This window comes from Urocampus carinirostris, chromosome 17 (assembly GCF_059441175.1).
Source record: "Urocampus carinirostris isolate Australia breed hairy pipefish chromosome 17, RoL_Ucar_1.0, whole genome shotgun sequence".
NCBI classification, from domain to species: domain Eukaryota; kingdom Metazoa; phylum Chordata; class Actinopteri; order Syngnathiformes; family Syngnathidae; genus Urocampus; species Urocampus carinirostris.
The window spans coordinates 8,015,942-8,037,460 of record NC_142365.1 but is presented as its reverse complement, the minus strand read 5'-3'; the positions used below and the strand labels follow the sequence as shown (position 1 = coordinate 8,037,460).

At 40.4% G+C, this 21,519-nt stretch overlaps 1 protein-coding gene across 1 annotated transcript; it reads left to right on the top strand.

Annotated features, from left to right (window-relative positions):
- Positions 1 to 892: 892 nt before the first annotated feature.
- kif20a (kinesin family member 20A) lies at positions 893 to 21,144 on the top strand. Its single transcript, XM_088321050.1, has 19 exons — positions 893 to 1,119; positions 3,012 to 3,174; positions 3,274 to 3,390; positions 3,471 to 3,590; positions 5,065 to 5,203; positions 5,301 to 5,476; positions 5,539 to 5,638; positions 9,059 to 9,271; positions 10,604 to 10,715; positions 10,805 to 10,879; positions 13,422 to 13,565; positions 13,627 to 13,795; positions 13,866 to 14,015; positions 15,438 to 15,577; positions 15,659 to 15,761; positions 15,828 to 16,011; positions 17,473 to 17,558; positions 19,071 to 19,208; positions 20,571 to 21,144. Exons 2-19 carry the CDS (start codon positions 3,016 to 3,018, stop codon positions 20,925 to 20,927), a joined length of 2,682 nt encoding a protein of 893 aa, XP_088177176.1. The 5' UTR covers positions 893 to 1,119; positions 3,012 to 3,015; the 3' UTR covers positions 20,928 to 21,144.
- Positions 21,145 to 21,519: the final 375 nt, after the last annotated feature.

Genomic DNA, 21,519 nt, shown 5'->3' with positions numbered 1-21,519 from the left:
GTCGGCCAGTTGAAAAAAAACGACGGACAAGTGCATTAATAGTGAGTCTTTAGTGTCAGGAAGCGGAGAAGTAACGCCTGGGGATAAACTTCCATCCATCACGACGCAACGGAAGGCTAAACGGAAAAAAGCAGGGTGACAACTCTGTTGCTGTGGATTACTTCAGGACCAAACATCAGAGGCGGAATGGGTGGTTAGCACGCAGCCTCACAATGCGGAGGCTCAGGGTTCAAGTCCGACTATTGCAGCCTCCCCGTGTGGAGTTTGCATGTTCTCCCTGTGCATGCATGGGTTATCTCCGCGCACTCCGGTTTCCTCCAACATCCTCAAAAAAACATGTCAGGTTAATTGGCTGGTTCAAATGGCTGGGATGGGCTCCAGCGCCCCCGGGACCCGAGTGAGGATAAGCAGTGCAGATGATGAATGGATGGAAAACATCAGAGTAAGCTGAAAAACCTCAATGAAGAGAAGAAGATACAGAAAGTTGAAGAGTTAAAGAAGAATATGAGGACCCAGCATATGATTTTTAACCAATGTAATATATTTCCGTTTTTTTTCATATGTTTATTTGAATAGTTTTGACTGGCTATATTTTTATGGAGAACGACGTTATTTAAGGTTTAAGTTTGTTTATTCTGGAATAATATTCCTGACTGTTTTAAATTCATATTTATGAAAAAAGGCAATGTTTTAGTATATTCAATTACTATTTATCCTATATCCTGTGTTTTGTGTTTTGGAGCGATACGAGTAAGCAGAACCTTTGAATGTCTGACTAGTTTACGTCGAGACTTTTTAAACGTCGCACCTACTGTATTTGTAGAAGCCAATCAACGTAGACCATGGCCGCCAGTGGCCAATCAATGAGCGGTCCTACAATTGGAGGTTCATTCAAACGCTTAACTGCTTTAGTTCTTGCTCCCGACGGGTCGTCTTCCGCGTCAAGCGGAGTGGGACTTTACTCGAAAATAGAAACAATAATTTATACAGTACAGACTAAAGTTCATTTTCAAACTTTGTCTTATTTTACATTTTAGTCGTTTTTTTTGATATTTTACTCCCTCAGGAATTTTACATTTTTGGCGAACGTCCGAGCCGTCCATTTGAACCTCTAGCGGGGTAAGTTCAAAATAAAAAACGAATGTATAGAATTAATACATACTTGTTGGAGTGTGATGAATTATATTTGGATTTAAACATTGTCATCACTTATATTGGATTTTAAGTGGTATTACACAAACTGGTTGTAGTTTGTGTGAGGTATTTGCAGTTTCACAGTGAACCCTCGTTAATCGCGGTGGTAACCAGCGATAGGCGAAATAAAAAAACGTTTTTTACGATTTCCAATTGTTTAGTGAAATGATTATAATAATCGTCAGCTAAAGCTCGGAGATTGTTTAAGCAAACAGAATCTAAAACATGCAAAATGTAGATCAGTGAAGTGGTTAGAACGTGAAAAGTGAACCGCGTTGCATCAAGGGTTTATTGTATTTATAGAGCTTTATCGAGACACACATCACGACTAACAAATATATTGTTAATTTTCTCCCCCTTATGCATTCTGTGCTACTATGATAATAAAAGCTTAATATTACACAAACTGCATCTTAATAAAGAAGGGTAATGTCATGAAATCAAGCCAAAAAATGAAATTCTTATTGACTTAACATACTGACCCTTTTATTTGAACAACAGTGCAAGATTTCAGCATGTTCGGTTAAAACCTTCTGAGGAACAATGCACAGTTGAAATAACAGGTATTTGAATCAACTTTTCAGTCATAAATTGTAAAAAATGAGGTGCATTGAGGAAAGAATGACACCTATATGAGACAAAGTCTGCAGCTTTTTCCATATTTTGGGGCTTACCGCTGTAATATTGAATGTAAAAAAATATTAGATTAGACCAATATATATCATATTCGCGACAGCCCTATGTATATTCCAAACAAGTGTTGTTTAATTCAGCAAACTGCCATTAGAATTGGTATTCGTAGTTTACATTTTCCTCCATGTATTTCGAGGTGTGTGTTTTACAAATCTTTCCTGTTTGAAAACCCAATGGTATGTTTTTTGACACGCCCTCATGAGATCCTGTATGTTGTCAGTTTATTCATCGCCATTTCAATTTGAATAGACAACCTGGGAAACCACATTAATCGGTTCTGAGGTGAGGATCTCAAAGTGAAATTGCTGTTTAGCGGGGGATAGAAACTTGTGCTAATTAGTTTCAATCCCCCTGTATCCCCATATAAAAGAATGTTAGGACTACCTATGTGTAATAAATATAACTAAATACAATTATAAATAAATGAACATGTAAAGGAAAAATAATAAGTTGACCTTTGGTGTGACACGCTGGTTGAGTGGAGTAGCGGGTGGATGGATGGGGAGAGACAGCGCATGATAAATGAAACAGATTTCAAAACTTCCCTTTGAGAGGATGGTGGTGCCCTTAAAAATCTTCCAACACCCTCCTTTTTAATATTGACCCCTGTCATTGAGTGGTTATGGCTTTGCAGTTTAACATGGGTAGTAATTCATGTGCCATCTTTGTATTTCTTAATTTCCTAGCTTAGTTTCGATGGTTATCATGTTTTTGCCTCTCCATTTAGCATGACTGCAAGCCTTGGACCCATAGCAAAAGGATACAGTACAAAAAAATATAGTACTGTATTGTATTCCTACACGATTTTGACCGAAAAGAGACAGATTGGCATTGTTGAAAGGAGTTCAGCTAATTGTATAGCAGCAGTTTAATAATGCCATGATGGGAGCCAATAGCAGACCAGCGTTTTATGACATCATCCAATGGCAGGCAGGCAAGTTATGTTGTTGATGTCATGTAAAGACAGACAGGCCCAAAAACATCTAATTCCTCACTGTAAGGTGAAAACATCATAAGGCGGGGACACCTCTATCCCAGGGTTCTTCTGCAGTAGACAGACTTTCCATTCTGCACCCCCTCATTTTTTCAGGCACAGTCTTAACTTGACATATTTTTTGCAACAGGTCAATGGCGTTCTCCTTTTCCCCGACGTGTGCTTCTCCCTTTGAGGAAGGGGAGGAAATGGCAGTGTTTGAATCCACAGCAGCAGACTACAGAGTATCGGGCATGCCAAAGTTTCCTGAGCTATCCGTCATATCACCGGGCCTGGAAGCTTCCACTATGGAGGTGATGAATGTTGAAAAAGCTCAAATTGAAAAAACTCAATTACACCTTGTTTTTTGACCAATGGAAAATAATAATGTTCTTATTCAATGGGTATGGTAGAAACTACCGGCTTCGGCGATGCAACAAAGCGGCGACAAAGGTAACCCGGAGAGAGTGAAAGTCTTCCTTCGCATACGACCTCTCACAGACACAGAAAGAGAGAAAGGCGAAGAGCAGGTACGAACCCTGTACTATCTGTCGTGGTCTTCCATGGAGCTTCTTTAAAATGTGTTTGCGTGTCTCCCCTGAAACTCCAGGGATGTGTGGAAGTGCAGGATGAAGAGACTCTGCTGCTCAAAGCTCCCAAGTGCTCCCAAAACATGAAGATGGCAGAGAAGGGTGTCTCTCAGAGCTTGCACAAGTTCACTTTTACAAAGGTGGGTTTGTCTAGAAACGTAAAATACAAGCGAGTGTGACAGCAATTTTTAAATATATTTATACGTTATATAAAAAATAGCGAAACTATCTCTCTTTTTGACCAAATTGAGTTTTTTTTGCCTAAATCAGCTTCCCATAGAAAGCTGCGCAAGTCTGTTACCAAAATGATTTAGCCAATTATGTCAGTAGTCAGCACAGCAGTTGATTGGTTAGGGCGTCCGCGGCACAGTTCTGAGGTCATGGGATCAAACCTTTCTCTGTGGAGTTTGCATGTTCTCCCCGTGCTTAAGTAGGTTTCCTCAGGGCACTCCGGTTTCCTCCCACATTCCAAAAACATGCATGTCGGGTTAATTGGCCTGTCCAAATTGTCCCTAGGTGTGACTGACAAGTGAGATGTCTGTCCCTGTGTGCCCTGCGACTGGTTGGCAACCAGTTCAGGGTGTCCCCTGCCCACTGTCTGAAGATAGCTGGGACGGGCTCCATCACCCCGTGACCCTATTGAGGATAAGCGGTGCAGATAATGGATGGATGTTATTAGTAAGCCGATACTTAAAACGTGTATTTATGGATATTAACATTGGTTGGGTGTTATTAAATCAGTGTCTTATAATATACTTATGTGCTACTAATGTTCTTAGTACTAAATGGAACTATTTTTTGGACTTAGCAAAACTGAAAACCATGAAAGTGAAATTTCTCTGACGAGAATAATGCAGAGTTGTCCAGATTGTCATTGATTACAATATATTAAACATGGTTAAATGGTAAATGGTCTGTATTAATATAGCGCTTTTCAAGTCAATAAAGACCTCTCAAAGCGCTTTACAATGTGCTTCACACTTACCCATTCACACACACACTCACACACCAATCAGGAGTCAGCCATGCAAGGCGTTTACCTGCTTATTGGGGGCATTAGGGATTCAGTGTCTTGCCCAAGGACACTTCGACATATAACACGGAGGAGCCGGGAATCGAACCTGCGACCTTTCATCCTAAGACGAATGCTCTACCTCCTCAGCTATATAGAGACTATTCTCTCAAGAATTAAGATGTAATTAAAAAAAAAAAGGAAATTAAGATAAAACGGCAATATTTACAAGCTAGCAGGTCAGAACAATGGTGCAATGACATTCACGGCAACATTGTGCTAGAATAAAGAATAATATATGAATATATATTTTTATATACAAAGGCAATATTATTTTTCAGTTTTGTTTACTTCTTTAGGACAGGGATCGCCCTGTGTCTGTTGTTAAGGGTCTGCCTTCTGGCAGACTAGGTGGTGGTCAGGGTGAGAGGACTCCTTCATAATATTATCAGCTATGCTGTGGTAGAGAGCAGCCGATGATTTTCTGGCTGTGTTGATGGTTGTGTGTTTTTGCTACCAAGCTCCTAGCATAGCACGCGATACGCTGTCCATAGTTTTGTGGATAAACTGCCATACCCTGCTTTTGTTTTTGTATGTTTAAGATTTGTGGCCCAGAGTCGACGCAGCAGGATATGTACGAATGCACCATGAAAGAAATGGTCAAAAATGTCCTCAAGGGAGAGAATCAGCTCCTCTACACTTATGGCGTCACCAATTCTGGAAAGACCTACACTATCCAAGGTGAGATGTTCATTTCCTGGCGTGACCTTCCACCAAATTCTTCACGCACAAGAAAAGTCCCGTTTGAGACGACAGCACATCCTACTATTCCATGCAGGAACCGGCCGTGATGCCGGCCTCCTTCCCAGAGCTTTGGTGTCCCTGTTCCGAAAACTACAAGGGCGTCTGTACGGCGGCATGGACCTAAAGCCCGTCTTGTACAAGGACGTGAGACATCTGGAGCCCTCTGAGGTCAGAGTGGAGGAAATGCGCAGGAGATCTTTGCTCAGCGAGGTAATCCAAGCCGAGAGGTTCGTAGCGAGTCGCAGTTTGATGATTCATTCGATGTATTCAAGGACGAAAACCCGACGTGCTCTCGAGGGGGAAACACGTCGACGTGGGACAGCGGCGTCGGAGGGCTTTCTGCTACCAGCCGCATTGCGACACAACTGGGTGGTGAGTGTAGCATCTATGCTATTCAGTAGAGGGAAGAAAGGGTACCGTGCTAGTTCAGGGTTGGGTGAGTAGTGTTGGGAATTAAATATTAAAATGTAGCGTTTACCAAATTGTTCGAATTCGTTATCTGACTCCATTAACCAAACACAACCTACATTCAACCAAACAATGCGCGCTCGTTTCTCGATGGAAAAGATGAACAAGAAAATCCGACGTTTTCACACAGATTTAATTTCATTAGCAATTTAACTAATTGAACTCCATCGAATATGGCCGAATTAGCGTCGCTCGAGTCTCTGTAAAGCCTCTCTAAAGTCCTCCAGCCTTTTTTCCTCGGCCCACGTTTTTTTTTTTTGCAAGATGGTGTGCCGGCTCCTCCAATGAAGCCCAACGTGAGCCCCACCACCTCGCCGCGATGTCTGGAAAACTCAAAACAGCGGAGAGCATTTCTCAAACAATGCCTGCGGTCCTCCGTCATCAGGGCCTTTCTGCGTCGTTAGATGTGCTGACTATCTTATCAGCCTCACGTCCCGTTCCCGCTGTTCCTGTAAATATCATTCTCCACTAGTTTGCACTGAACGGGGCCCACAGCCCAGCCAGTGAATATCTTTTGCGTTAAATGTAACTTGTATTTGATCGTACAAAATCCTTTATAGTCAAATGTATAAAATCCTTCAGTAGTAAGATTATTAGAGGAATCACAAGTTAAAATTAATTTAAATAACAGCGGACAATTACATGAAAAATAGACCACATTTAACACAAATTATTGTGATAGAACTCTCTTACATGGTTGAAAATTCTACGTCGGTTTAATCTTGGTTAAATAACCCTGTTGTATTTCTATTTCAGTTTAATCACTGGTTTCTGTTCTAATTTCCATTTATAAACCTATAATCAGCCGTAAAGAGATTTTAGAAAAAAGCGAGATCTATTTCTTATTAGGAATATAAAGTCGCACAATAATACACTTTAGATTTCAATGACACAAATGAATAACAAGAGGGTTCATCAAATAAGCAAAGAAAACACAATTTTGATGTTCTACAGTTCAAGGAATTCCATGGGCATGTGCCATAAGCACTACACTGGTGGTTCTCAAGGTTCAGCAATCCAGTCATGTCATTTTTATTTGTATAGCCCTTAATCACAAAGATTCTCAGAGGGCTTCACAGGTTATTACACAGACAATTTTTTCAGACTATTATTACACTATCCCCTGATCTGGAACCAACATGAGGGCAAGGAAAAACTCAAAAACTTCAACATGAGCAAATAATTGATCCAATTTCTACCGGGACTCTGATGTGGAGCTCTTTGAAGAATCAGACCCTTGTCGGATTCCTGGTCTGGGGTAGCTAATTACCTGGACCACCTAGATTTCCAATCGTACAAGGAATTGAGGAAATTTCCCGGGAAGGGAAAAAACGGCGCCATTTAAAAGGACGAAATATAATCAGTCTTTTTTTCTTAAGAATACATATTGACAAAGTCGAGGCCATCTATGGCTACGTGTCGAGGAACATTTAAGGCAGGGGTCGGGAACCTATGGCTCTTTCTATGAGTATCTGTGGCTCAGAGACAAAGTTGATTGCATGCAAAATTTCTCCATCTTGTTCAAAACTTGAGTTGTCTATCCTATCCAGGTACACGCAAAGCCGTACCAAGGCTTACTTCGCAGTATATATAGGGCACGTTTTTCACTACAATTTACAGTCAAGGTGTCACACAAAAAAAAGGGGAAAAAAACTCGTTTTTGCTGTACAACGCTAAAGAATCCTTTATATAAAAGTTCACTATATAATCTGTGTTCAGTGTTCAGATACCTTATGATGAATCCACAGAACTGTAAATACGCCAAAACACCGGAAGAGAACTTAGTCATTTGATTGGGTGAGTGGGAGGGATGGGTGGAGCTATGCAAAAAGCGCAAGCACTCCCTCCCATCTCTCACCCTACGCCGTCTGCCCCAAAAGTGAGCTCATCAGGCTCCCTATTTGCAGAATGTTGTGACGTTTTTACACAATAACTGCTTGCATCTGGTTTTGAAACCAATATGTATGAAAAAAGGGTCAAAGGGAGTTTCACCGATCTTGAGTAATTTCAAGAAAGAGACAAGTTTAAAGTGGTATGTTTGTTGATTTTGGGACAGGGGCTCTGGCACTATTCTCTTTTCATAATTTTTATCAAATCATCAAAAATAAATGTGGGGTTTGGGGTTTTTAAGGTTTATTGTTCTATCTTCGTAATTCATTATCCATTATCCGTTATCGGTCAGTTCATAATTCGCTACAAAGTCTAGGAGCCGGGACACTTACTCTCAGCCAAAAGGCCAAGCTAAGGTCCTAGCCCTAAAGCCTTGCTGCGATCATTGCAAATGCACCGTTCCCGGAGGTACTGCAATACCGGGCCGATGCGTGGAGTGGACAGAGCAAGCTCATATACTACACTTGATCTTAGCCAAAGACTAAGCTTTTGTCTGGGGCGCGGGTTTAGCAATTTAGTAAATTTGTCTCATAATATATGGTGTGGCTCTTTCCCAAAATAAAATTAATATTTTTTGCTTTTATGGCTCTTTGAGTCAAAAAGGTTCCCGACCCCTGATTTAAGGGGTGACAACTTTTAGCGTCAAGCTAGTTACAATAACTTTTAAAATTACATAGAAAATAGTCAAGGAACAGTATAAAAATGTAATCGGAGACATCAAATATTAAAAGAAGATCCCATAATCTCCAGCGCCTCCCCTCACCCTTTTTTCCCCTAGCATTAATTCTGTGTTAATAAAGTGTGTGTTCTATTTTCATTGGCCTGGTTCATTGAATCAATTTTCTTGGGATTAGTGATTCATATCAGAAATTAAAGTAATAACCTAATTTAATTTTTTTATCAGTGTAGGAAATTCTAGCATCCTTCAGAGATCTCAAATTTGATTAAATGTTATAATGCGTCACCATAAACAATATTTTCTTAGTGCATCAAAGTATTTTTTTTTTTACAAAACTACAATGAGAAATGGAAACAAACTCAATAGAACTCATCGGGTCTGAGGCTTTTGTCAAAACGAAGGTTTTGTTTGAAAAATTGATTTTTTTTGGGGAGGGATTTTTATTGTAATGCCTTGTTAGTGATTGCTATGACGAAACACGTGCTAACGGCACTCCCTGTATGTTTTTTACGAAACTTTATTGACAGAAGTAATTACAAATCATTGTTTACAAATTAAAATAATTTATTTCTTTGGAAAATGTAGTTAAATGATTCAAATATTTGCTACAATGTGATTCCTATAAAATGTCATTATTTAATTTAAATATCGAATTATCCATTATTTAAAGATTTCTCTGTTTTAACGGCGGTTACTTGAGGTTTCTTTTGGATGACATTTAAAGCTAAACATTCATGTGTTTATTTCCCCCCCAGACTGTGATAGCGTGTGTCTGGACCCCGACAGCCTGTCCCACAGCAGCGGAGACGACCTGGAGCAAGGTCTCCAGTTCTCCATCTGGGTGTCCTTCTACGAAATCTACAACGAGTTCCTTTACGACCTCCTGGACGCCGCGCCCTCCATGCAGCCCAGGAAGAGGATCACCCTGCGGCTGAGCGACGACAGGAACGGCAATCCCTACGTCAAGGGTAACTCGCCTAGCTGCTGTTAGCTTGTCAAAAGGAGACGCCGGATCGTAGTGTTTTACCATGATGAAATACTAAGTTGACCTGTGATCTGTCCAGAACCAAAGCATCGTCAAAACTCAATTATATTCCCCGTATGCTTAAAAGAGCTAAACGGAAATAGGAACTTTTTTTCCTCGCTGCCGCCATCTCCTGGCTTATGTCATCATTGCGGTCTCAGTCAGCTGACTCATGATGCGCGTGCAAGTATGTGCGTTTCTTAGACGCGCTCGAATATATCCGTTCATCTTAATTGGGTTTTGGGTTGGCGTTTGGACTCTGCTTGAAGCAACCCTTTCACTAATTTCATGCAACATTAACAAATTACAACGGAAAACAAAACCTGCTCACTATCTCCCATTCTCCTACCTAATGTGTCCACCCCAAGCAGCTTTGCTAAGTTGGATACAATCAGATGGGCGCGGTGAAAACAGCATTCAAGCTCTTTGAACTCCATTGTTAACACATTTTTAATAGAGAAAAATTTTAAGGATACCTCAAACGACTCACCCAAACTTAAATTCAAAATACATTTCTATCTTAGTTTTAATGTTTCAAAGTAAAGAGAGGAGCCCAAAGGTGAAATTAGCATCTACTCCCTTCAAAAAATGGTTCTTGACAAATACATTTTGGTCATACTTAAAAATAGTACAACACCTTAAAATTTTCTTTATTGAAATGAAACCACATTTTTCTTCTATTCATATTGCGTGTATTATACCGTGCACAAGGAGCACAGGCAAAACACTGCCTCTAGAGGCCAAAATCTGCAATAACAGCCAGTAGTTGTTTTCAGTTGAGCTAATTAATTTAACATATCTAACTTTGCATTGTCATTATGAGTCTTATTTAAAGATGAGATGTTCATTTTCAATATGTAAAATGAATATCTCAGAATTATGAATCAGCTTTTTCTTCTATGTTCCTTAATTTGATATTTACTGGACTTACAACCTGCTTGGCTTGCGTCCTGCCGCACTTATGATCATGCCCGGTTTTCCAGCAGATGCTCATTTATGTTTATTTATTTTTTTCAATTCGATATCTTGCACTGCAGCCCGTCAACGCGTACGGCCATTCTGGCAGCTCGCTGGCACAGCAATCTACTATTACGCTCAGTAACCAAAGACTGCTCAGCAGTAGATCGCACCATCGTAAAAAAGTATATGTCTTTTTTTTTTTTTTTTTTTTTATGCGTAATCGACATGGTAACGAAAGTGACCTTGAAAATCGAGTTCTTTAAATACAGCTATGTGTAATTCAATGAATCATTTTTCCATTTGATGGTTCTTTTAGGCCTCACTTGGATTCAGATCCGCACTGCCGAAGAAGCTTGGAAGATTCTTAGAGCCGGACATCGTAACCAAAGTTTTGCCAGCACGTTTTTTAATCAAAATTCCAGTCGGAGGTAAGAAAAACTTGTGGTTATCTTTCCGCTTGGTCGCTACAGATGTTAGTTATATCTTTTTTTTAAATTTTTTTTTTTAACCTTTTCAGCCACAGCATTTTCTCCGTTCGTGTACTGCACATCCGCCCGGATGCAGAATCTGGTCGTAACATGCACATCAGCGAGTAAGTCCACTCCAGGCCGAAATCAAACTTTTATATAAGGGATGCAGGATAACTTATTTTATATCCATATTCATAACCCAGAAGAACATTTTGTCCATTTTTAAAATTTAAACTGAATTAATCTGGTGAATTTTTAGAGCAGAAGCTAGATCTAAGGTGAATGTTTGCCCTTGTGAACAATTGAATTCTAAATACATTCGTTATGGAAGGTAATGACACAGCAAACAAGTCACATTCACAAAGATTGGTAAACGAAATGGGAGTTTAATGCAAAATAAAAATCTGCTTGTCATCTAAATACACTTCAAATAACTTGTGCTGTTCCGATGCAGACGCTGTACTATTTTTAGGTGAGTGAACAGAACAAATCATTGATATGTTTGACTTTGATTATCGGCACCGATATTTGGGAGTTTGACTGATATCGGTATCGCGATATTAAGCACAACACCGAGCAACAACTGTAGAGCAGTTAAGCCCAGCACAAAAATGACTTCCACCTTTTTTTGTTACAAATAGCTCACTTTGGATGGAGCGACTGCGTCCTCTTTTGTACAGTTCCCAGTCATACTAATTCACCGTAATGAAATTTGATAACACGAAGTTTTTAATGTAATTAAAACATCCAAGGCAATGTATTGATAAAATAATGTTCTCATTGTACGTAATTATGTCGATTGGAGGGACATTCTGGAAACATGGCGCTGCCAATGCAAGCATTTGGGAAAAAAACGCTCGAGGCAGGGGATCCCTTTGTTAAACACATGTCTTAACCACATTACAATAACCTCCTGTAAACCCTTGAAGAAGAACCGCTATCCGTCATAGCAGCAATCACAAAAGCAGCGGTAATGTTATTTAATACTGTATCTTGCCAAATCACCAATATGATTATAACATTTATTTACATTTAAATCTACTATCAGTGATTTGGTGTGTTTACTCGCTGCTATGATACCTTAAAATAGTGAAGCATCTGCTGTCAAGGTTAAAACTTGAGATTGTATTAGAATGAAGAAGAGAACACACCCTGATTCAGAGATTTAGGTTTTTGATAGCCTTTCCATCGGAGGCGCGTGCTTCCATGATCTGATCAGGAAGGAAACCCTAACCCATGGCAGGAGGCTCATTTATTGGAAAACACAAGAATGAAACAGCACATCTGATTGGTTTAAACGAGATTATATGAACACAGGAAACACATCTGATTGGTTTTGACAGGAATCACATGTTTAAATGCAGTGTATAATGTTGGCCCCTAGATGTCGTGCGAGTATAATAAATGAAAAATAAGGATAGTGAAACTTTGTAACACAATGCGTCTCTAACTGTAGGGAGGCAAGCTCTTGAGCAGACCTGGAATGTGGGCAGGCAAGCTCTTGGAACGGGCACTAAAAACGAAGGCTATCTTTATTAAGAGTTAGCAGGCCCCAAGAGGATACAATTGTTGCAAAAATACAAACAGCACCTGGATATTATCTTTGGTTTCGTTAAGCCACTTCAGAGGATAACATACAAAGGCAAATTCAAACTATAATTTCTCTTACATCGGCATCAGAACACTATTATTTTTATTTCAATTAGATGACGAGGGGATTTGTTTTCATTCAACTCCTGTCTCAATGACCATGCTTTGGGGTGTGACTGGTTTGCTGTGCCATTGCCTTTCATTTACGTCCAAGTAGCAAAGGGACACTACAGTGGAACCTCGGTTTTCGAACGCCTCTCAGTTCGGACAAATCGGTGTCCGACCAAAAATTTCCAGAAATTCTTGCTTCGCTGTTCGGTCAACAAATCGGAGTTCGAACGCCGGTACTCAAGGGTGCGATGCTGAGCGGCGTACGGGTGTTTTAGCCCCTAATTATGCCTCCGAAGAAGGTCAGTGCAAGCAGGACAGGTGAAAAAAGACAAGTTGTTCGTCCAACTATTGCCTTTAAGAAAGACATAATAGCTAAATATGAAAGAGGTGTACGAATTTCCGATCTTGCTAGTGAATACAGCATGGCTAAATCTACTATCAGTACGATAGTAAAGAATAAGGAGGCTGTGAAATCAAGTGATGCGGCTAAGGAAGTTAGCGCTATAAGCAAGCAACTGCCGCAAGTTTTGGAAGAGGTGGAAAATTTTTTGATGATTTTTCTCTTCCCACCGTCCACCACAAAGGTAAGAAATCCTATTCATCATCCTTTTGTTATTTTTACACGTTCATGTTAGCGTAATCTTTCGTACGGAAGATTACGCTAACGCGAACGTACGATTAGCCTGGGTTAGCTTCATGTTTACGTTCATGGTAAACATTCAGGGTGTTGGAACGGATTCAAACGATTTTACATTACTTTTAATGGGAAAAACGATTTCGGTGATAGAACAAATCGGTTTTCGAACAGGGTTCTGGAACGGATTGTGGTCGAGAACCGAGGTTTCACTGTATTCCACAACTGTGATGTAATGTTTGGCAGTTAAGGGTTTAATCCTTATCGAGCATCCCCAGTGTGATGTTTTCAGATGCGCTTGACTTATTTGCTAATCCGATAACTCCTAGACTGACCGTGTGCGATCTGGCCGGGTCGGAACGCTGCAAAGTGCTCCTCAACGCCGAGCGGCTGAAGGAAGCCACCAACATCAACACCTCCCTCCTCACCTTGGGCCGTTGCATCGCTGCTCTCCGATATAACCAGACCAACAAGTACGCCGTTAACCAGACACTAAACATGTGTACGGTCTTATTTACGAACGTGATTTTTCAGGTCCCGCCCACCCCAAGTGGTGCCGTTCAGGGACAGCAAGCTGACACGAGTGCTTCAGGGGTTTTTCTGCGGCGGAGGAACGTCCAGCATGGTGGTCAACATCAACACGTGCGCCTCCACCTACGACGAGACGCTCCAAGCCCTCAAGTTCTCGGCCATCGCCTCTCAAGTGAGCGTCCGGGTCGGCGGGGAATCGAGCTCGAGGAATAGCGAGATTGATCGTTCTTGTTCTCCCCCAGTTGATCCACGCCCCCTCCACCAAAAGCAGAGTGGCCTATATCTTGTCTCTCCTGCATGAGCAAGCCAAGAGGAACGAGAGCACCATCTTGGAAGAGGAGTCGGACGACAGCGACGTGGAAGACGGTGATATCGCCTCCTTGAATAAAGAGGTGAGCTGCAGGAATTGGCGATTACTATTACATTTGGGTGTGTACCATTTAGGCATACTAAATAACATTTAATTTAGTTACATTTATCTAAAACGCTTTAGCAATTGTATCATCATTCAAGGGCGTGTCAATGCACCCTTAAAATTCTATTTACCCTTATTCTGGACTATAAGGCGCATCTTCAAATAGTCTTTTGTGAAATATTTTTGGACTTTAAAGCCTTGGGATTGAAAGTACGGTCAGAGCAAGGGTTTCATGGTAAACCCTAGAATAACCTGACATTATGTGAGTAGGTTAGACTAAAATAAATCAAAATAATTAGTTCCCTTCATTCATTAATGGTTAGCCAATTCCTTGTAATTACCATAAACCCCAGACTATATTGTCACAAGCTTTCGGCCCTGCGGCTAATGTATGTACAAAATGTTTTTCCTTCAAAAATGTTCTGGGTGCGGCTTATAATCAGGTGTGCTCTACAGTCCGGAATTTACAGTAAGCTTTCCTCATTATATGAAACATTACGGTGTCAAAGGCGCCTTTTGAATTTCTGGTCATTTAAAAGAATAGTTGCGCTTTATAGGGATTAGGGTACATAATATATTGCTGTATAGAGCGCTCGTCTTGGGATCATGAGGTTGCAGGTTCGATTCCTGACTACGTGTTATATGTCGAAGTGTCCTTGAGCAAGACACTGAATCCCTAACGCCCCCAATAAACAGGTAGGCGCCTTGCATGGCTAACTCCCTATTGGTGTGTGTGAATGGGTAAGTGTGAAGCACATTGTAAAGCGCTTTGGGAGATTTTCATTGACTTGAAAAGCGCTATATAAATGCAGATCATTTACCATTTAAAACTGCAATCAATATGCTTGGAAAAAACTAACCATTCATCTTCCCTAAGGTTGCAATTTCAAATCACACATTTTCCAAGGATTTCTATGCCGTTTGTGTGTTTTACCTTGCCTATGATGATTTTTAATAAATGTAATTGATAAAAACATCATGGATACCTAAGCAAGGCACAACCAAACCCACTTTTGCTCTGCTCTATTATTAAATACGTGTGCTTGTGTGTCTGTCGTTGATAACATGATAACATTAGTTTGTGGTAAAGCCCGGCCCCAATTAACGTGATTTGCCGGACCGAGCCTGAAGCAAACCTGAAATTTCATATTTTAATCACGAGGACTTGAGAAGTGATTTATGATGACAAATTAAAGCCGGTCTTTTGTCATGAAATCCAAGTGAAATATCTTTTATATTTCTGTGTCTGCAGAGACTTAAGGTGCAAAGTAGGCGTAGTAGAGGACGCGTTGGTAGACATAACTGACTTCGCTTTCCTGTACAGTGCGCCTTATGGTCGTTAAGACCCGGTAAATAACCATTCAAATCAAAAATGAATTCTTTTCTTCCCCCTCTTTAGAATCTATTGCAAGTCATCGACAGCCTGAAGCAAGAGGTGCAGAGGCAGCAGCACGAAAAAGAAGTTCTGGAGGCGGAAGTCCGCGAGCAGGTGGTCTCCGAGATGATGGAGGTCATCACCAGGATCAAAAACGAATTTGGGTGCGGCCCCCGCTTCTCGAATAACGATTTTTGTTGTCGTCTGTTTAACGCGAGAAAAAAAAAAAATCTTCCCTTTCGTAGAGAGACGATGGACGTTCAGATTTCCCTGGTGGAAAAACTCTACGAGGGCAAAATGGCCAACCTGCAGAAACAATACAAGGACTTCTACCGCCAAGAGTTAGAGGTGACTATTCCGGACGAATGAGCTCAAAGCGCGGAGATTCTGACGCGCCTCTCGCTCCCGACGAAGGAACGCGATCGGGAGATAGAAGAGCTGTCCCTCGCCCTGGAGGAGAAGAGGAAGAGCGAGGCGGGGTCCCCGCCAGAAGAAAACCAGGGGCCCAGGCGATCCGAGCGCCTCGGCACCCAGAAGGACTCCCAACTGCGTCAAGAACTTGAGACGTGTCGAGCCGAGCTCATCAACAAGACGCGGGGTAGGTAAACCGGCTCGTAAAGCGAGGGGGAACGGTGTTACCCGAGGACCGTGAAGGGACAGGGGTTTATAAGGGTGCTTGGAATCCTTAAACGCTTGAATTTTAATGTGTTTGAAAAGTGCTTGAATTTTGGGTGCAGTGCTTGTAAATGCTTGAAATTGTTGCCATGGTTCTCGGCAGTCTGACTCGATGGATTACTCATTAAATCGAGAAAAGTACAACTTTTGAAGAATTGACTTTGTTTGGCCCGCACCCACCTTAATTGCATCGTAAATGCCGGTTGGAACAAAAATAATTTTAACGACTATTATTAACCCAATAAGAATGTATGATTTTTTATTTGAATAGTGCTGAAATTGGAAAATTGACTTTGAAAGTCCTTACAAAGTGCTTGCCACGATAAAGGTGTACACTCGAATTCTCTGAGGGTTTTTGTGATTCTCTGGGAAAATTGATTTCTAACTGGTATTATGTTTTAGTGGTTGACCCTGCTTCTAACAATCACAACCTCATAACGACACAGTAAAAATGTGTTATTTTAGAAAAATGCTTATAAACTGGTGGCCCTTCACTCTACTTTAAAAAATTGAACAATTTACTTCAAAAGTATTTTATTTTAAAAATCGTATTTTCATTATATTTGTAGCTTTGTTATTTAGTAATATTTCTCCAATTTTTATTTTAATGATTTGAATAATTTTATTTCATGTTTTTATTACACTATATTGTTTGCATTTCATAATTACATTTTGTAAAATCTTTTAGAAATTATCTTATTTTAGGATTTTGTATAAGTTTTTTTTTATTTGACTCCTTTAACATTTATCATTATATTTTGCTATAAGATTAAAAAAAAATTATAATAACATTTTAAACGTTATTTTACACTTTCAAATTTAAGTATTATACTTTTTTAGCTTTGTATCATTTCACGTTTAAAAATCCTCAACTTTTCATTTGACTATTTTCATTAGACATACTTTTTTTTAATAACGCTTTTTTTAAGTATTCTATTCTTATTTCACTATATATATATTTTTATTATTTCTTATTGTCAGCTTCAAATTCAGATAAGAATGTTCTCAATGTTATTAGAAAAATACAGAAACGTTTTACAAGGAATAAAAAGTCTGAATGTACTAAAACAAAGATAAGAACCTTACATCTCAAAAACGGTTTTATGGCAACGATTTGCTCATTACAAGTCAATTCCAATTATTTTACCAAAACTGAATCATCAGCCAAAAGAACCCCAGAAGCTTCGATTGCATTTGTTTCGAGGGCGCCAAGTATCCCTTTGAGAAGACCGTAGTAGTCCGGGTGGGAGATCCTAGGAATCTTGGTATCAATCCCAACTCGGAACATATAAGAACTGCATGTCAAACTGATGGGCCGTCTCGCTAATCGGTAACGAAAATAAGAAGCTCTAAACTTCAAAAACGTTCTCCTCTTCTGTTCTAGAAGTGACTCAGCTGAAGCTCCAGCTTGAACCGGCGAGTTTAGGGGGCACCAACGCCGTCGCCCGCAAGGTAGAAGAGGGACAAAAAGTGAGTAGCCGCACCCACCTCCATCAAACTGATAAGCGTATTTTTCAAACTATAAGTCTCTCCGGAGTATAAGTCGCATGAGCTGAGAAATGCAGAATTAAGGAAAAAACATGTACAGACGCTGCCCCACTTGCGAACGAGGTTCCGGACGATCGTTCGCAAATTGAATTTGTTCGTAAACTGCTACAGTGCTATATTTTGTATGTTAAAGGTTTATATAAGTATGTATAAGTAACCTGTATTTTGTACTAAAAAATAAACATTTCATAAAATAATATGCTCTATAAAAATAAATAAAGATGAGTTTAACTTTTGGAAGACGTGCTTCAAGAATTAGGCTACTCTGTGGTAAAAAGTGGCCGAAAAAGAGCGATCCAACCATTTTCTCAACCGCATCAAGCTTTCTTATTCCAATTTCATTTCAAAAGGAACGGCCCGCCTTTTTACACCAACCATATTGTACGGAAGCACGAGATGTTAAACAATAAAAACGTCAAAGTTCCTGGCGCGCTGGAGTTACAGTATAGTATGTTTACACACAAACTAGGAAGAGGAAGCGGATTTCTTTTTCAGGGTGGATGCTGGGTGAGCTCTCACAGCGCCACACGCCGGTAGTGGCAGAAAGAAGCACTACAGTACTCGGAAAAAGGTGCGCACGATACAAAATCTAACTTACAGCAACGATCGGATTTTTGACATCCCGAAGATTTTTTTTTTAATATCTACCGTTTTTCATAAGTCGAATGTATGTAAGTGGGAAAGCGTCTGCACTACTATCTACAGCTAGAGTAATATTCTCAAAATATTAAAGAAGTATTACTCAAGTAGTAAAATAATACTACTATGGAAAAACTTCAAAATATTTATACAGAAAATTACCACAGAAATATTTCAATAGAAATACTACTAAATACAGTTAAAGGAATATACCCAAAATAATACTAATGTACTAAAATACTACTACTAAGGAAATATTTAACACTTTTACAAAAATACAATCAAAATGACCACTACCATAATACAAAAAACTACTCCAGAAATATTCCCCAAAGACTACTGAAATCCTAAAATATTCTACTTCAAAATATTTCAGCAGAAATATTACAACAGTAATACTAATAAATACCGATACAGTAATATTCCCAAGATACTAAAGAATTACTACAGAAATACTAATATGGAAACAATATAAGAATGCTGGAGAAATACTAAACCAATACTACAATGGAACTACTTACGTTCCGGATACAACGGCACGAAAATCGATTCTGGGGAGAAAGGTCGTTCGTTTTTAGAAAAAAAATCAAAATAAAATCACAATATATACTTGAATTGATATTTTTTTTAGGCCCAATGTTTTTTACAGTATACTTCACACCCACACATGAATAGCGGAGTTCGCTACTGTGTTGAAATTTGACGGATAAGTATTACCGGAGTATAAGTCTTCCCCTGGCCACACGATGGAAATATATATACAATAATTGTTTTTTTCGTCTGCTCCCGCAACAGAACCTGCGACAACTGCGCTCCGACCTGCGTCAGTTGGGCTCGGATTTGCAGTCTGGCGAACGGGCCTGTTGCCGAAACACGGGCGGCGAGAGGCTACGCCAGGCTTTAAACACGGCCGATGAAAAGCTGGTCAAGCAGGTAAAGTCCACCTTCCTTTTTGTTTGGCATACTGTATTTTCTGCACTATAAGGCGCACCAGACTATAAGGAGCTACAGCAAAGGCTGGGGTTACTGTACGCTAAGCAGTCGTTACATTAGGGTTGCATTGCGATTGTGACACCGTTTTTTTTCAAGGATTTATAGTCGGCAACCTTAACAAAGCTCTCCAGAAGAGGGCGCTTTTTACTTAAGTGGAACCACTTAACAAATCTGTAAATTTCACCTTAAATCCCAATGCATGACGTTCCTAAAGTAAATTGAATGCTGTTGTCGAACCCTTTGGAGAAACTGGAATGTTTTGGTCTCTTTAAAGGAAACATTCTGAATTTTTGTCCCCAAATGAAATCATTCCTACAAGTGCTTCTTGGAACACATAAAAATAGTCTGTTCTTATTCCTGGCTGATTTTTTTTCTTCTTTTTTTGCAATCGCATGCAAGATGAGTGTCGCATAAGCATCTTAGCTGGAAATGAGCTGGCACGATAGCATGAATTTTGACCTGGGTCAGGGTCTTTACAAAATCACTGAAATGGAAATGAAACGCCGGTGTGTATATATATCCCAGCATGCACGGCGCACTCATTCTTCTACGTGGGAAAAATCTGCAGCTCAATATCGATCCATATGTAAGGCGCAGCGTGTTATAAGGTGCATGGTCAGCTTTTGAAAAAATTGAAGGCTTAAAGTGCGGAAAATATAGTAGTTGTACATTTACAATTTGTTTAGCCCTCAACTTTTAGCAAAATTTGCCATTTGGAGGTCAAAATGTCTTACCAAAGTGAATCTGAGGAGAAATTGTTTAAGGGGGGTATGGGGAAGCAGCGTCACTTACTTGGAGTTTTAAATATGAACACACTAGTGTGGGGGTCAGGCTGGAGAGTTAAGTCATGCTTGTCCCTACAGGTGGTCAGTGTAACATGAAAATGGTGAAAGTAAGAAAAGGCTGCTTCAAGTAGAGTACAAATGCCAACCCAAACTCCAACATGATGAAAAGGAGTTCATTTGAGCATTTCCTTTGTACACGCAATCACGATGGAGCTGACAGAGGCTGCAATGATGTCTCAAGTCAGGAGATGGCAGCAGAGATTAATAGTTCCAAATTCAGTCCAACTTTTTAAGGAAAATGAAAACCGTTAATGCCATAAGATTGTCAGCAACAATAAAAACAATTTTTCTTTTTCTTTCCCCATTTCCTCCTCCTCATATTTCACTAACCCCTTTTCCTTCACAGACTAAATTTTAACCCAGGTGGTGCTTATTTTTGTGTGCTGGAGCATGTGGAGGGTTTGCTATCCTAACTCGGCTGTGTGACCCTGTTAATTCCCCCCTCCCCCGTTCTTAGGACCAGATCCTGGTGGAGCTGCAGAACGGCCTCACGCTGGTCAAGGCCGACTTGAGGCGCAAGGCCGAGACCCCCGCCAAGGACTCCAAGCCGGTGCCGATGCCCCGTTTGGGTTTCGCCACGCCCGGTTCTTGCAAGAAACGGGGATGCGGGGCGGCGGCCGGTGACAGTGAGAACAGGCCCCCGCAGAAGAAACCTTTCTACCACGCTTTGTTCCCCTCGTGCACGCCGATCCGTAAATATAACTTGCGCGCCGACGCCAACATGACGCCGTCCTCTCGGATCCTGAGGTCGCGCCAGCAGACTCCGCCTCCCAGCCCGGCGCCCGCCTCCCGGGGCCTACGCGGGAAATACTAAAACCTGCGTTTGTATCTTACTGCTATGGACATTTTTATGTTTTTTTATCCAAGGCATGTGGTGCATGTTGAGCTTTATTAAATACGGTGTGCTTTTACTGTCATCAACGAGGTTTTGTTTTGAGCACAAATATATTATTGCTTTCAGTGTGTTTATAGCGACCCCTAATGGTGTCAAAATCATTTAAATAAAAACACTCCTGATTCAAGTTGCAAAATCTAATGTTCATGCATCCCTTAAGCACCACGGTTGTGGGGGCACCAATTCCTGTGATGTGTCCTTGGGTCAGTACAGCCTGGTGGTGCCCATCCCTATCCAGGTGGTATTTTCAGTTAAGGGTTTGAACCCCCCGCCCCCACATGAAACATATAGTACTGGTTTCCATGGGTGCCCCTACCAGGAGAAGCCTGCTGATTTGACTTGACTTGGATACAGCACCTTCATCATCTGACCTCATTTAAAATAAATAAAATGGGAGTAGGTATACTGACATTAATTAAATCCTTTCTGCAGCAATATTCACAACTTCTTTTTAAGGTGTTGGCTGAGTTATATTTTAGGTGTTTACTTATACTTGTATAATAAGCATATA

Coding starts and splice junctions, on each gene's coding strand:
- kif20a (XM_088321050.1), top strand. CDS start 3,016: ATGGCGTTCTCCTTTTCCCCGACGTGTGCTTCTCCCTTTGAGGAAGGG. Junction 3,391..3,470: donor GAGAGAAAGGCGAAGAGCAG/GTACGAACCCTG, acceptor CTGAAACTCCAG/GGATGTGTGGAAGTGCAGGA. Junction 10,880..13,421: donor CGTAACATGCACATCAGCGA/GTAAGTCCACTC, acceptor GATAACTCCTAG/ACTGACCGTGTGCGATCTGG.